Source organism: Gekko japonicus, unplaced genomic scaffold (assembly GCF_001447785.1).
Source record: "Gekko japonicus isolate JY-2015 unplaced genomic scaffold, Gekko_japonicus_V1.1 scaffold3141, whole genome shotgun sequence".
NCBI classification, from domain to species: Eukaryota; Metazoa; Chordata; class Lepidosauria; order Squamata; family Gekkonidae; genus Gekko; species Gekko japonicus.
The window spans coordinates 141,997-157,935 of record NW_015171597.1 but is presented as its reverse complement, the minus strand read 5'-3'; the positions used below and the strand labels follow the sequence as shown (position 1 = coordinate 157,935).

Genomic DNA, 15,939 nt, shown 5'->3' with positions numbered 1-15,939 from the left:
TTCAGGGAAACTACATTGTAATGGTAAGTAATGGTGCAGTTGGTTGGCAACACAGATTTAGAGAGCTTCCTGCAATGCTCCTTCTAAGCTGTGGAGTCCTGTGAGCAACAATTCTACTTTGTGAGCTTACTGGCATTAAAGTTGTGAGCGAGTGATTTGGCTACTGCATAAATTACTTTGCCCTGGAGCCATCCTTCCTGAGCTAAGACAAAAATGTATGAGCCAGAAACTAGAAAACTGTGAGCTGGCTCACACTAACTCATCTTAGAGGGAACACTGGCTTCCTGGATAGCTGTTTTTCCTTGGTGACGATGCCAAAGGCCAGCGGCATTGCCTAGCAGCGTTACTGAGAGGACCTGTCCTGTGGGCCTCCCGCCCTGTGCCGTCGACGGAAGAACGCTGGCAGCCACCCTCTTTGAGTCTACGCGGGACTCCTTCCCTACCCGGCGGGGGTCAGGAGCAGCAGCGCCTCTCCCCGGCTTCCAAAAAAGAAGACGCGATGTGCGGCAGGGACGGAAGGTGCCGGACGGACTGCGTGGAGCGGCCCCTGTCCGGCGTGCTGCGGCGCCTGGGGGGCTTGGTGGGCGCCCACCCGTGGCCCTTCCTGCTGCTGCCCCTGCTGCTCTCGGCCGCGCTGGGGGTCGGCTTCACGCTGCTGCCCATCCGCCAGTCGAACGACATCGAGACGCAGTTCACGCCCCGCGAGGGACCAGCCAAGGCCGAGCGGCGCCTGGTGCGGGAGCGCTTCCAGACGCACGACGCCAGGTCTGCGCCCGCCGCAACGGCTCCTGCAGCAGCCCCAACCCGCTGCTCAGCGCCGTCGGCGGCGACCCGGCGCGCATCGAGGCGCTGCTGCCCAATCTGACCTTCCCGCTCTGGCAGGGGCGCTTCTTCTTGGGCGCCTCCCTGGGGGGCGTCTCGGTGGAGCCTGGAGCGGCGGAAGACCGGAGCCGCCCCGTCCGGGCCGCCAAGGCTCTGCGCCTCTACTATTACTTGCGAGAAGACGATCCCGCGCAGCGAGAAGCCAGCTCGAAGTGGCTGAAGACCTTCCTGGAGCGCATCCCCGTCCTGTTGGGCGACTTGAACCTCACCTCCGTGCGGGTAAGTGTGACCACTTCACAGGTTACATAGAGATTGAGGTTGCAGGACACTTTGGGGGGAGGAAACCCCAGTGACTGCATGAGACTTACTTGTGAGTAGTTTATGATATTGTTTTTAACTTGTTACCCGCCCTGAGCCTTGCTGGGCAGGGGAGGGAGGGCTAAAAGTCTAATTAAATAAATAAATAGACTATTTTAGGAATTGTTTCCATAAGGTATGCCTCCTGTACGTTACCTATATCCCCCCCCCCCATGCTGTGGCCTCTGGCTTTTGTACTGGATCCCCAGGGTTCATGCTTGTGATCCAGTAAGGACTGATAAGAAAAATCTTCATGTACATGTGTGCCCCGCACAGAGGGTTTTGATTCATCAGTAGTTTGATTTACAGATTAATCTTTGTTTTTATATGCTTCTAAATGCTTCTGCAGTGTTTTGCCATTCATCAGTACAGAACACTTGTGTTCAATGCTGTTTGTGAGACATCCTGGTCCTCGCTGCTTTGGATAAGCCTGTTGTAATAGATTCAAGATTGGGATTTCACCCATAGTGGATAGCTTGCAAATTCATTATGGACCAAAAATTCTACTTGCTTAGAAGCAATTTGGGGTCCCCCCCCCTCCTCAAGATTTACTCTGAAGGAACAAGAGGGGCTAGAGCTGGGTTGTAAAAGCATCTCTGAGGGAGGACTGGGTAAGGACCAAACCATTGCTAGTTATTCAGGATTCAGGAAAGACTCTTAGAAGAAAGAAAGTTTCAAGAAGGAACTCAGCAATCTGTCGAAATGTTTAAGATCTTCAGCTCTTAGATCAAGATTTAACAGAAACCCTAGATGTTCCTTTACCTGCCGTTTATTGCCCCAGGGTATTACTCTGCCCTGGTATGGGTAAATGGTCAGAAAAACTTTACAAGGGTCTAATTGCATAGACGGTGAAGGAAAAGGAAAGACTGAAGGGCCTGAGCCCACTAATGTGTCTTTACTAGCACAAGGAATAGATTCACTTTTCTTAGGGCGATTATTTATAGGACTAGGGTTAAAAACTGATTGCTCCCCAAGCCAATTAATCTTCTCATAGATTTTCTCAAGCATCTCAGCAATCAAAAATGTTTGTGAACTAAGAAGGTTAATTACTTCTGTTTAGGATCTGTGTGCTTTCCTCCTCCTAAACAGGCACAATCAGATAGTGTAAATCCGACGCTGGAGATTAAATTTAATGTAGAGTCCTCATTAAGGCAGGACATTTCCTTATCTTTATCTAGGACATTATTTAGCTGTTCATCGTGTAAAGCCTGGAATCTATTAGAGGTTTTTAACCCAAAACTAAAGAAATCATCTTGTTTACTCTGTTTAGATAAAGGGGAGTTTATAGGATCAAAGGGACAGCCTCTCTTCGTCTCGTGGTTGTGAACCAATAAGACCAATTATCTTAAATATGATTTCCTTTCCTCTTTTGTTTCAACCGTTCCTCTCATTTTTCCTCTTCTACCCCTTTCAGCGCCTCCAACCTCTTCCCCTTCCTCTTCGCTCCCTTTTCCCACCTTACCAACTACTCTTTCTTCCCTTGTCTTATAATAAAATATCCTTACATTAAAACAGCCAAATTAAAAGTTAATACGGTTAATACTCAAATGCTAAAATATAAGAGTGATAGAGGACCTTCAGTCTAAAATTAATATACACTTTTATTTCTCTAGTTTCTGTTTCTATAATTAATTTAAATTAAGCCGCACTACTGAATATCCTAAAATAGTTAAAAGAATAATTAAGAAAATAAAACAATTGGAAACAGTTAAGAATAGTTAAGAAAATGAAACAATTGGAAGCAAAATAAAAATAAAATAAATACAGTTAAGATAAAACTGAATGGATTAAAAGGGGTTAAAATTGAATGGGTTTAAAGTTAAGGTTAAATAGGTTACAGCTCAACCTTAAAATTGATTAATTTATTAATCCTATCTAATTGTACATTAAAATAGCTAAGTGTTAAATCTCAAACAACAGAACTGCTTTTCTCAAGGCCAGTATTATCAAAGCATCAGCTGGGAGGGGGGAACGCACGAAGGGTAGCCGTGTTGGTCTGAAGCAATAGAACAAAGTTTGAGTCCAGTGGCAACTTTAAGACCAACAAAGTTTAATTCTGGGTATAAACTTTCGTGAACATGCACACTTCATCACCTGATACCCAGAATTAAACTTTGTTGGTCTTAAAGTTGCCACTGGACTCAAACTTGGTTCTATGAGATAACTCCCTAAAACATCAGGTAAGATAATTAAACAACAGACAAGAAAAAAGAATTCCTATCTAAAACAGAGAAGAGGAGAAGAAAAGAATATGCATATAAATAAGAAATAAAATATAAAATAAGCTCCTGCAAAACGCCGCTGCAGCACTTCTTTCCAGCAACTGGAACCTCCTGTTGTAATAATAATCAGACGAGACAGAACACATCTATGACCAAATTGTGGAGTATCATTGCACCTATTTTTCAGTATTTTGGGGCTCTGTTTTGGGAACATATTACATTTTGTTCCACTATTTTTTCCAGAGTCAGTGTTGGATTAGTGCTTCAGTACAGAGAACTTTTTGTGTGGCATCAGGCTGAATGCCCATAACCCGGAAAAAGAGGGCCACACTAGTCACCACAACAAACAAAAAAAGCCCCAGAAAACCTGATGGTGCGGCGAGAAAGTAATTTATTTTTTAAAAAATTAAAACTTCTACACATTTTGAGTGGGGAAGGCTTTGGGGATCAGTATGCTTTCAGACACCCTGACAAAGCAAGTTGTGAAATGTGTAGAAGTTTCTTAAATAACAAAGGCGAACAATTACCAGGCTTGATCACATAATTATACAAAACGCTAAACAAAACTGAAGAATTTTCATTAATGCTATACCAAAAATAATGGCAGATGCATTTAAACAATAGAATAACAGAGGACGATCAGAAGTTAATCTGGAATTCATTTGGTATAACTTCAAAAATATTCACAGTAAGATTACAGTCATTAAAAGTGCTAACCAGATGGTACATGCCACCCACTACCTTACACCAAATTAAAAAGGACTTTAGTCCGTATTGCAGAAAAAAACTGTGGACTTAAAGCAGACTTTATACACTGTTGGTGGCACTGTCAGTTCGTTCAGGAATTTTGGAAACAAATTGTCAGATACATAAACGATATAACTGGAGTTGATCTAGATTTTATACCAGAAATGATTATCTTGAATAAAAGGCTACACACTAGAAAGAACACAAAAATTGGAACTTATTGACATTTTGTTGACAGCAGCAAAAACAGTAATATCTAAAAAAAATGTTAGAAAAAATATTACCGCTATCCAACAATGGTTCTCTAAAATTTGGAAAATATTTTATTTTAAGTAAACTTGCCTTTCAATCCTCAAACCTTCCTACATAAAGTTAGTACAAAAATTGTAGCTTTATTGTTTCCCTCGATCAGTTATATGGCAGAAAACAATATTATACCTAACAATCCTCTGTATCAAGAGATGGTATATTTTATTAGTTTGTTGTACCAAAATGTGGTTAAAGAGAAGAAAAGTTTGTTTTATAGATTGTATTATTTTTTGGGGGGGAAATGTAAGATTATGAGCTAATTTTAGTTAATATTGGATCAAGTTTGAGTTTGGTTATGATTGAAAAATGGAAAATTTGAAAGAAAAAAACAATTAAATTTAAAAAAATGTGCAGTGTAACAGTCAATTGCACCATTGTTTTGTTGCTGTTGTTCTTTTTGTGTATGTTGAGAGCACACAGTAATAGTCAAGAATTTCTGCATGATGTCTGTGTTGTTCTTTTTGTGTATGTTGAGAGCATACAGTTATAGTCAAGAATTTCTGCATGATGTCTGTCAAAGAGATGGGAACTGTTGAGATGAGAGGGGGCACCCACGTTTATGAATTTGAGAAAACAATGTTTTAATTGTTTGCATTGTACTGAATAGTATAGGAACTCACTAAAGCAGATTCTGCAGTCCTAGAGGGGTATTCTTGAGAAATGACCCTTCCTAGTAATAAACTGACATGTCTAAGCCTTTGTTGCTTGATGGAAAGGGTAAAAGTTGGATCTAGATGATTTTTAAATGGATTCACATGAATTAATTTGACACTTACATTGAAACAATAGAAAATCACCATCCCAGATTTTTTTGCGCCACCCACCCACCCCAGTTCCATAAACTTATCCCCAATGTACTCTGCCCTACCCTGTAAAAAGCATTTAGAATAGTGATTTACAGAACCCACTAAGGAAGATAATAACAGTAAAATTCAAGATAGTAAGTTAATTGCAAATTTATTCAAAATCCAATTAAATCTTTGTAGTTTAATTTATTCCACAAAATTGATGGACTCAGTCCAATAATACCAACTTTTCAACGTCTGATAGCCATTTAAGCAAGAATCTTGTGTCTGTGTGTAAAGTGTTGTCAAGTCTGGTGACCCCAGCAAGAGGCTTTCAAGGCAAGTGAGAAACAGAGGTAGTTTTCCATCGCCTTTCTCTGCAGAGTTTTCCTTGGTGGTCTCCCTTCCAAATACCAACCCTTCTTAGCTTCCAAGATCTGACCATACCGCCTTCCCTCTCAGTAAGAATATTTGATACTCAGTTTATTAATTACTTCAGTGTTCAGTAAATTCTGAGTGCGATGGAAGGGCTTGAAAGGCAAGGAGGGGTTGCCTTAAAAACATAAGAACATAAGAGAAGCCAGTGTCGGATCAGGCCAATGGCACATCCAGTCCAACACTCTGTCACACAGTCGTAAAAAATACCAGGTGCCATCGGGAGGTCTAGCAGTGGGGCCAGGACACTAGAAGCCCTCCCACTGTCCCCCCCCCAACCACCAAGAATACAGTGCCTCACTTGCCCCAGACTGAGAGTTCCTATCTATACCTTGTGGCTAAATAGCTACTGATAGACCTCTGCTCCATATCTTTATCTAATCCCCTCTTGAACCTGTCCATGCTTGTAGCCTCCACCACCTCCTGTGGCAGTGAATTCCATGTGTTAATCACTCTTTGGGTGAAGAAGTACTTCCTTTTATCTGTTCTAACCCGACTGCTCAGCAATTTCATTGGGTGCCCATGAGTTCTTGTATTGTGAGAAAGGGAGAAAAGTACTTCTTTCTCGACCTGCTTTATCCCATGCATAATCTTATAACCTCGATCATATCACCCCTCAGCCGTCATTTCTCCAAGCTAAAGAGCCCCAAGCGCTTTAATCTTTCTTCATAGGGAAAGTGTTCCAACCCTTTTATCATTCTAGTTGCCCCTTTCTGCACTTTTTCCAATGCTATAATATTCTTTTTGAGGTGTGGTGACCAGAACTGCACACAGTATTCCAAATGAGGTCGCAGCATTGATTTATATAGGGGCATTTATGATATTGGCTGATCTGTTTTCAATTCCCTTCCTAATAATCCCCAGCATAGCGTAGGCCTATTTTATTGCAGTCGCACACTGTCTCGACATTTCTATTGAGTTATCTACTACAAGATCTCTCTCTTGGTCAGCCTCTGCCAGTTCGGACCCCATCAATTATAGTTAGGATTTTTGCCTTCACCCTGATGCCTCTCTTTCTCCTATCTCACTTCCTCCTACCAGTTGCATCTCCTGCGGCTTCTTGGGGTTGCTCTGGCCCTCCCTGGCTGGTCTCATAAAGAATTTCCTGGAGGTGAGCTTCCCCCAGCTTCCCCCATTGCCCTCTCTTCAGGGTCAGGCCCCCTGGAAGTGACCAGAATCTGGGCAGATCATGATCTTGTACCCCAACTTTCTCTTCTAGCTCAGACAGGCTTGAAAATTGGTATCACTTGCAATGGTCTGTATTGTGTTTGAATAGAGTTAACTTTGAAATAAATGTAGAGCATGGCAGATTTGGGTTTAATAAGATTGATCTCATTTCCTTGCTACTTCAAATTCATGTCATTGAACTTTGGAAATAGTTCTGATAAATAAGTGGTGTCATGCCTGATCTCTTTGAGTTCATAATGGACCAAAGGATGCCTGTCTTTGAAGACAAGTTGTAAAAGCATCTCATGCAGTTGCCTTTTGATATCCAAGAAACTTCAATATGAAGCAGCAAATGTTCAAAATCTTCATCATCCTCACCATTGAGCTCCCAGAATAGTCAATCATGGAGACAATGGGTTTTAATTTTATTAAATACCACACTCAAAACTATTAACATAACATAATAGTCCCCAGGTGTTAAGTCTCACCAGCAGAAACACACGTGGTGATGACAGTTCCTCACAACGTAGGACAGTGGTCTGACTAGAGCTCTGCTGGCGTATTGACTAAAAATCCCTATAGTTTCCACCAGATTTCAGCACTATGCAGAGACAGAAACTTGGAGTGCTATTTGCCAGCATCTAGGCTCTAGTCTGGTCTGTGGTAAATAAGAGAACAACATGGTTGAAGGGCCTACCTCGAATGCCCATTACCACACCTTTGCCTTTTAGCACCCCCTCAGTAGTTCCAACAACCCCCCCCCCCAGGGGATGATAGCGCCCTCTTTGGGAACCACTAGTATAAAGGCAGCACCACAAAAATCACACATCCATCACTTCACGGTGCTATGATGGTGCCAAAGCATAGTTCTGAAGCAGGGATCCTCATGGATCCTCATGATTTCTGTGTTGGATCACTCCAAACTCACCATCACATCACCTATCTCATCCACAGCCACACATTGCATTGAAAAAATCACGGATCCACTGCTTTGTGGTGCTGTCAAAGCACAAAAACATATTTCCAAAGTGTACATCCTCAGGATTTTTGCATTGGGTCACACCAAACTCATCATTGAATCACATATCATGTCCATGGTCACAGTTTGCACTGAAAAAAATCACACATCAACCACTTTGTGGTGCTGCCATGGTGAAAAAAATGTGGTTCCGAATCATGGAAATTTTGCATTAGGTCATTCCAAACTCACCACCAAATCACTCATATCTGTGGTCACAGAGCACACCACATAAATCACATGTCCACCACTTCATGGCACACTCATAGCATAACAATGTGGATCCAAAGCAGATTTCCTCATGAATCCTCAGGATGTGGGGTTACTCCAAACTCACTACCAAATCACTCATCACATCCATGGCCACAGATTGCATCAAAAAAACCATAGATCCACCACAATGTGGCACCACCATGGCACAAAAATGTGTCCAAAGTATGGATCTGCATGATTTTAAAGTAAGGTCACACAAAACTCTCTAACAAATCACTTATCACAACCTTGGCCACAGACTACACCACAAAATTAATGGATCCATCACTCTGTGGTACTGTCATAGTGCAAAAACATGGATCCAGATCACAGATCCTCATCGAGCCTCATGATTTTTATGTGGGGTCACCAACAAATCACATATCACATCCATGGCAACAGATTGCACTAGAAAAAGAATGGGTCCACCTCTTTGTGGCACCTCTAAGGCTCAAAAATGATGATCCAAAGTACCGGATCCTCATGGATTCTCAGGAACTTTATAGGGGCTCACCCAAACTCATTAGGAAATCAATTCCACACCCAAAGAATAAACCACAAAAAACACAGATCCTAATGTTTCAGCTTTCATTTTTCTTTTCTGCCTCTCAGATAGCAAAAGATAGCAGGGTAGCATATAAAACAGCAGTTTGTACCTCTGTCTCTATCATTGTCCCTCTATCTGCTTTTTTTTAGCTACTGAATGTAATATGAGTACCGCATATGAAGATACGTATGTATTATACTAAAGTAAATCTTACACCAGCAGTAGCAGTGGTCAAGTTCTGGTAGGCCACTTGCTGGCAGCAACTCACGTCAGAGTTAGGGTAATTTATTTGAAAATAAATACGTAAAAAAATTATGACTGATTATTTTAAAAAGGGTTTTAAATAAATAGATTTTTATTGTTCTTGCCTCTCTCATTTACTTTAGTAATAGGTCCCCAGGTGTTCAAAATAATAGTTTTAAAAAATTGTTCCCTGTCATAACTCTTCCTTCATTTTGGGAAGACTAGTAGTGCTGTTAGTGCTGTCTCTCTCTTTAGTATCTGGTATACTCAACATTTTGCTTGTAAAAATCTATGGCATTTGTACTTTTAAATTTCGTAAATATGCCAAATTGTACACATTTTAATGCTAAGTAATAAACAATGCATTTTGTGTTGTTAAATAAGTTTAGATTTTCTTCTGTTTCATACATTTATTCCCAAATCCCTGTTTTCTGAGGGGAAAAACATTTTTCCATGGTTTCAAAATTTATGGAAAATTTAGATCTCTAGGATAATCTCATAGATTTCTGGATCCATTTCCACCTGGTTCTGAGGGCTAAACTATGTCACCAGAACTCCAAACGTATTGTCCGTCCTCAAATACAGATGCCTAATAATGTATCTGGTGTTTCAGTCATTTCCCACCTCTCCTATATAATATAGCTTGTCCCAAAGACTGAGTGCTTTTATGCCCTGATGGCTGAGGGATCGAGGTCAGATTAGTCAGAAGAAGATTATTAACAGTTCTTTCATATTTTTACCTAAGCAAGTTAAGAAATAACTGACATTTGCTAACTTGTACTCTCTCTCTCTCTCTCTGAGACCTTTTGTTAAGAGAAAAAATATTTCACAAGTGATTGTCCTTCTTTTTTCCCTCATGGCAGGTGGCCTATTTTACCTCCATATCCAGACAGGAAGAATTTGAAAAAAATGCCAAGGAAGTGATCCCTCTGTTTTCCATCACATATTTTTTAACAATATTCTTTGCCGTTATATCATGCACAAGGTATTTTTTTTTCCTTTGCAGGTGTGGGGGAGGTTAAACATTGTAGTAATAGTATGATTATGTGTTGTTTTCATTAGTTAATTAAACTTGCAAAAGTCTCACAAGTGTATTTCTCTTAAAATCAGATTTTGAGTCCAGTGGCACCCTTAAGACCAAGAAAATTTAATTCAAGGTATAAGCTTTTGTGTGCAAGCACACTTCTTCAGATACGTACCTGAAGAAGTGTGCTTGCACACGAAAGCTTATACCTTGAATCAAACTTCGTTCTGCTGCTTCAGACCAACATGGCTACCTAACCTGAAGGTATCTCTTAAAAGCAGTAATGCATGCAGTGCACATAATAAAATATAGAAATAAAATATAGAAATTGGCTAAAACATTTGTTGAAGAGCAACGAATGAACATAATTGTACGTACATACCATTGACACTGTGGGGCAGCCATAATATCAAAATCACAGGCAGATCTTCCATATGGCTGACAAGGGCCAAAACTGGTATCATTTTACAGTAGAATATTCACTGGATCTTAATCCACATACTGCCATATTGAGGTACATTCCTTCTCTCTAGACCTTTAAAAGCCTCGTTGATAGCTAAATGAGTAATTCTTCAGAAGTTGAAAGCAGTAGATATGCCACACATTGAAACCTGGACTGAAGCAATGTTAGACCTTGCAGTCCAAGAAAGAGTTGCCTTTAATAGACAAGAAACAAATGTGAAACATCATGACATTTGGTCTGAATTTTTGGATTTATTTGGATACTAAGGTTATGGGTTAGGTTATAGTATGGGATTTGCTGGTTGTAGTATGGGATTTGCTGGCTGTAGTATGGGATTAGCTGGTTGTAGTATGGGATTAGCTGGTTGCTTCAGGGCTGAGCAAAAATGTTTTTCTCATAAATTGCCTGTGAGAGTCCTGTTTCTAAGTGTTTCATACTGTATCGGGGAGTGGAGGCTCTTGTTTAAATAGACCTAAAGTGGCAGGTTTTGTGCTGGTTGTTTAGTTCCTTGACGGGTGGCACGACACTCCCTAGACTTTCCAGCACTGTAGCCAGGTGGCAAAAGGCAAACAGCAGTGGAGCCTTGAACGGCCTCTCCTCTGACGCACCAACCCACTGAGGCTGGGCTGTAGCCAATGACATCACCAACAGCAGCAGTACCTTGGTGGGTCCAAGCAAAGCTGGGCCAAGCCACAGCAGCAGGAGTGGCTGGACTGAGATAGTGGCCAGCCAAAAAAGCCAGACCTTCCAATGGGGGAAGACATAAACCAGGCACAGTTCCACCCCAGCGGGCAGCTCCACCTGCCAATCAGCCTGGGAAATTCCCAGGTTGGCCTTGGAGCCCTTGGAGGGCGAGGTCATGGGGGAGGCTGTAGAGCCAGCGGTAGATTGGTATGCCAGAGCACAACCTGATGAGCAACATATTTACCTGCTGGGTTTTCCTGTCCTTTTAAAATGTTTATTTTATTGTTAACAGTAAAATAAAATAACAAAAAAAGGAAAGGAAAAAATACAATAGTCATTACAAACTTAAAAGAAACAAAAGTAGAGAAGCCATCCTTAATCTTATCGTATGACATCATAAACAAAGCACCAGAACTGCTTGCTGGGTGACCTTGGACTAGTCACACACTCTCAGTCTAGCCTACATCATGTGGTTGTTGTGAGGATAAAATGGAGGAGAGGAGAACAATGTAAGCCCCTAATGGGGACCCAGTTTGGTGTAGTGTTAGAAGCGTGGACTGTAAACTGGGAGAACCGGGTTTGATTCCCCACTCCTCCACATGCAGCTGCAGGGCGACCTTGGGTAAGCCACAGTTCTCTCAGAGCTGTTAACTCACGAGCAGTCACCGGTGTAAAGTTCGTGGGGGTTGTGGGGCGCCAGCCTTCCCCCCCCCAAATTTCCCAGAAGGCTCTTTAAAAGGTTATGGCCGCCGCTGTTCTTGGCGGCAGCTGCGACGCCGGCGGTGGGCCGGGGCGAAACATTCTCCCTCCTCCCTGAGCACCGGGGTGGTGGCCTTGGACTCGTAGGGGCAAATTCCACCTCTCGGGTGTGACGTCCAAGCAGCATTGCCACTTGGACATCACACGCGAGAGGTCATTCTGGCTCTCCCAGCTCTCCTTAGGGGCTCTTTAAAAGGTTATGGCCGCTGCCGCTGTTCTCAGCGGCAGCTGCGACGCCCGCGGTGTGCGGGGTGAAACGTTCTTTTGTCTCCCTGAGCCCCAGGGTGGTGGCCTTGGACTGGTAGGGGCAAATTCCACCTCTCGCGTGAGAGGTCATTCTGGCTCCCCCAGCTGTCCAGAGGGGCTCTTTAAAAAGTTATGGCCACTGCCACTTTTGGCAACAGCTGCAACCACCGTGGGGGGGGACACTGCTGAGCTGCCCTCCCCGCCTTTTTCAGGCTCCGCGTTAGAGCGCCAGGCCTGAAAAACGGCCTACAGAGCCGCCCCCCCGCCCTCCCCTCCTTTTTCAGGCTCCGCGCTAGAAGGCCGTGTTTGAAAAAGGGCCAGCCGAATGTCAATTTCGGCCGCATTATATCCTATGGGCCTTTGAAGTCAATGGCGAAAACATAGGGTATATTCTGGGGGCTGGAGGGGAGGGGGTTTGAGGGAGAGGCTCCAAACTCACAGGGTAGCTGCTGGAGCCTCTCCTCAAGATACCAACCAAGTTTGAAGAACATTGGACTGGAGGTCCAATTCTACGGGCCCCCCAAAAGGTTGCCCCTATCCCCTCCATTGTTCTGTATGGTGGGGGAAAGTAACTTTTTCCCCACCATAGAGAACAATGGAGGGGATGGGGGCAACCTGTTTGGGGGCCCATAGATTTGGACCCCCTGGTTCAATGTTCCTGAAACATGGCGGGTATCTTGAGGAGAGGCTCCAGCATTTACCCTGTGATTTTGGAGCCTCTCTCTCAAACCCCCTCCCCTCCAGCCCCCAGAATATACCCTATGTTTTTGCCATTGACTTCAATGGCCCATAGATTATAATGGGGTCGAACTGCAGGAAGCCGATTCTTCTGCTTGCCCACCTCTTGCCTCTGCACCTCATCTTCTGCCAGGCATGGAGGAGCCCAGCTCACCCAGGCTTCTTGCCTCTTGCTGCCTTGGCAATGCCTCTGGCCCAGCCCTAGCCCCCCCCCCCCCGAAATTGGAAAGTCTACGCCCTTGCGAGCAATTCTCAAAGAGCTCTCTCAGCTCCACCTACCTCACAGAGTGTCTATTGTGGGGAGAAGAATGAAAGGAGACTGTAAGCTGCTCTGAGACTCTGAGTGAAGGGCAGAGGTATAAATCCTCCCCTTCCTCTCCCCACAAGACACCCTGTGAGGTAGGTGGGGCTGAGAGAGCCCTTTGAAGACTGCTTCATTCTGACATCGTTTTGTTAACTCTTGCATTTACAAGCTAATTTGCTGCTATCCATTGATCTTACTGGCCACCTGATCCAATTTCAGCTCTGCATATGCATCTTGGCTCTGAGTGGCCGCTCCTAACAGCTGCCCCCCATCCTCTTCTTTCCTGTAAGTAACCCTTGAGGAGATTTTATTCCATTTCTATGAAGAAGTGTGTTTTGCACATGAAAGCTCACACTTTGAATAAAACTGCGTTGGTCTGAAAGGTGCCACTGGACTCAAACTTCATTCGATGGAGTTAAAGAAGTAGAGCTGGAGAATATTTAAGTGGCTAAGCAATTGTAGAGGATGTGGGAATACTTGTTGGAGTATGTGGGTTATATATTTGGTGTTCATAATAATATCAAAACAGAAAGTATATTAAATGAGTAAAGACCAATGTGTGTCTCAAGAGGCAATGTTTTCGCTGTCTAGAGCAACATCATTACTTTATTCAAATATGAGGTTCCATCAATAAGATTAATGACATTTCCATTTCTTGTGATTGTGGAAAGGGCCTTTCATCTTCAACAGCATTACTCTAGCTTTGTTCAAAAAGTACCTGTTTTTACAGGCTCGACTGTGTACTAACAAAAGTGTGGGCTGCATCATTTGGGGTGCTGTCGTCAGGCTTGGCCGTTCTCAGCAGCTTTGGATTGTTGCTCTTCTGTGGGGTACCCTTTGTCATTACAGCGGCAAATGCACCATTTCTTATACTTGGTAAGTGAAATGCTGTTTCCAATACTGTATGTATCACTATGGGTTTGGATGCTTATGTCTGATCAGACATTAGGGAACATTTATATACATCTGTCTCCTTAACCCTGATAAGCATATTAGAGTTTTACCTTACTAGGTAGCTTTACCTTTCCTTCTTAGTGTTGCTTCTCAAATCAGACTAATTTCTTCATCCCATCCTGTTTATCAGCAGTGTGCTGATTACTTTTTCGATGTTCACCTTTTCTGTACCTCAGTTCTGATTTTCTGTACCTTTTCTGTACCTGGCACCTTAAATTTCTTCCAGTTGTTTTTCCCAGTCAACCTGGATGCTTTCTCATTGTACAGCACTTTGTGGTCCAAGGTGGTTCCCTTGTCACAGATCACACTGAAATTAGTTCATACATCAGACTGTTATGTCTGCTGACCCCACTAGGCACCAGCGGTATGCAACCCAAGCTTGGCTCCATAAGAACAATAGGGACTAGGATCCTGAACCTCCAAGTTAGCACCTATCGGAACTGTGGCGGGAAGTTCAAACCTTCCAATGGGACTGGTGGGTGTGCCCTCGGGACTGTATATAGTTGGCCGCCCTGGCTGGTATTGGTTGTTGTGTTGTGTACCAGTAAATATGAGCTATTAATCACTGAGCGTATGTCTTCTCTACACATCGAACCCAGTACACAACACTAAGGGCTGAGTTTTCACTTGTCCTCTTTTACACAAGTACATATAAGCCAATTATAAAATACACACTCACTGTGTTATATAAAGAATGCATATATGCCTTTTTCACCACACTCCCTCAAAAGTGGTGGCGGCTACATGCATGGACGGTTTCAAAAGGGAATTAGATAAGCATATGGAGCAGAGGTTCATCAGTGGCTATTAGCCACAAGGTACAGATAGGGACTCTGGGGCAAGTGATGCTCTGTCTTCTTGGTGCTTGGGGGGGTCAACAGTGGGAGGGCTTCTAATGTCCTGGCCCCACTGGTGGACCTCCTGATGGCACTGGTATTTCTGGCCACTGTGTGATACGGAGTGTTGGACTGGATGGGCCTTTGGCCTGATCCAACATTGGCGTCTCTTATGTTCTTAAAATACAAGTTGACAGATATTCAGAATAGAACATGGTGGTGTATGCATGTGTGCAACCTTCCTACAGATAGGACACTGAACATTTTGATAGAGTAGTGTGAAACAGTTCATAAAGTCAAGCTGAAATTCCAGTAAGAACCAAAGTTTCTGTTTGCAGAGAACATCTAAGGTTCACAGAAGATGGATCATCAGACTAAGGATGCCTCTTTCAATGCTGTCTATGGCAACAGACTGGTCTGTGATTGCTCCAAAGCAACCCAATGGGGTATTTTTTCTCCTTCAACAATTCATCCCTGTGTTAGCCGAATTGCTTTATTTGCAGCAATTGGCAATTTATAAATGGGTTCTTGCCAATTTATACCAAGGTCCTGATCCCACCAAGGGTTACCAGTAAAGGATTCGAGGCTGTTGTGGTTAAAATAGATGTCTTTTACTTTAAAATATATCTCATACAAACAATACTGATGCACTCACACATTCAATCAAGTTTCTAAGAGTTACAGTAGGAAATAAGCACAGTTGCATTAGCAGGTAGGGGTGATGACGGGCGATACTTATCTGTCTTGAAGCTTGGTTGTTCCGAGGACGAATGGAGGGGAAGAAATGGAAACAAAGGGAATTCACACACGGCCAGAACCAGCCAGAACACGTGGGCAGTAGAGGCAAGGGTTGGGGATAGCAAGTGGGACTCAAGGGGAATAAAACCAGATAGGGGGTGTTGCGGGGATTGCTAGCAAGGAAGGGCCAGGTGAATGGTCCTTCCCTTTTATAGGGGGTCCAAGAAATGGGTGGTGACTGTGCCAACCTTTTGTCCCACCTACCTGTTAGTCCATCCCGAAAACAATC

At 43.2% G+C, this 15,939-nt stretch overlaps 1 protein-coding gene across 1 annotated transcript in view; it reads left to right on the top strand.

Annotated features, from left to right (window-relative positions):
• The first annotated feature begins 499 nt into the window (after positions 1 to 499).
• LOC107117720 (patched domain-containing protein 3-like) overlaps positions 500 to 15,939 on the top strand; it is a 17,833-nt gene continuing 2,393 nt past the window's right edge. The window contains exons 1-4 of the mRNA XM_015419880.1: positions 500 to 733; positions 766 to 1,101; positions 9,768 to 9,889; positions 13,853 to 13,998. Of these exons, the coding sequence (XP_015275366.1) occupies positions 500 to 733; positions 766 to 1,101; positions 9,768 to 9,889; positions 13,853 to 13,998 (838 nt within the window). The remainder of the gene's footprint in view (positions 734 to 765; positions 1,102 to 9,767; positions 9,890 to 13,852; positions 13,999 to 15,939) is intronic.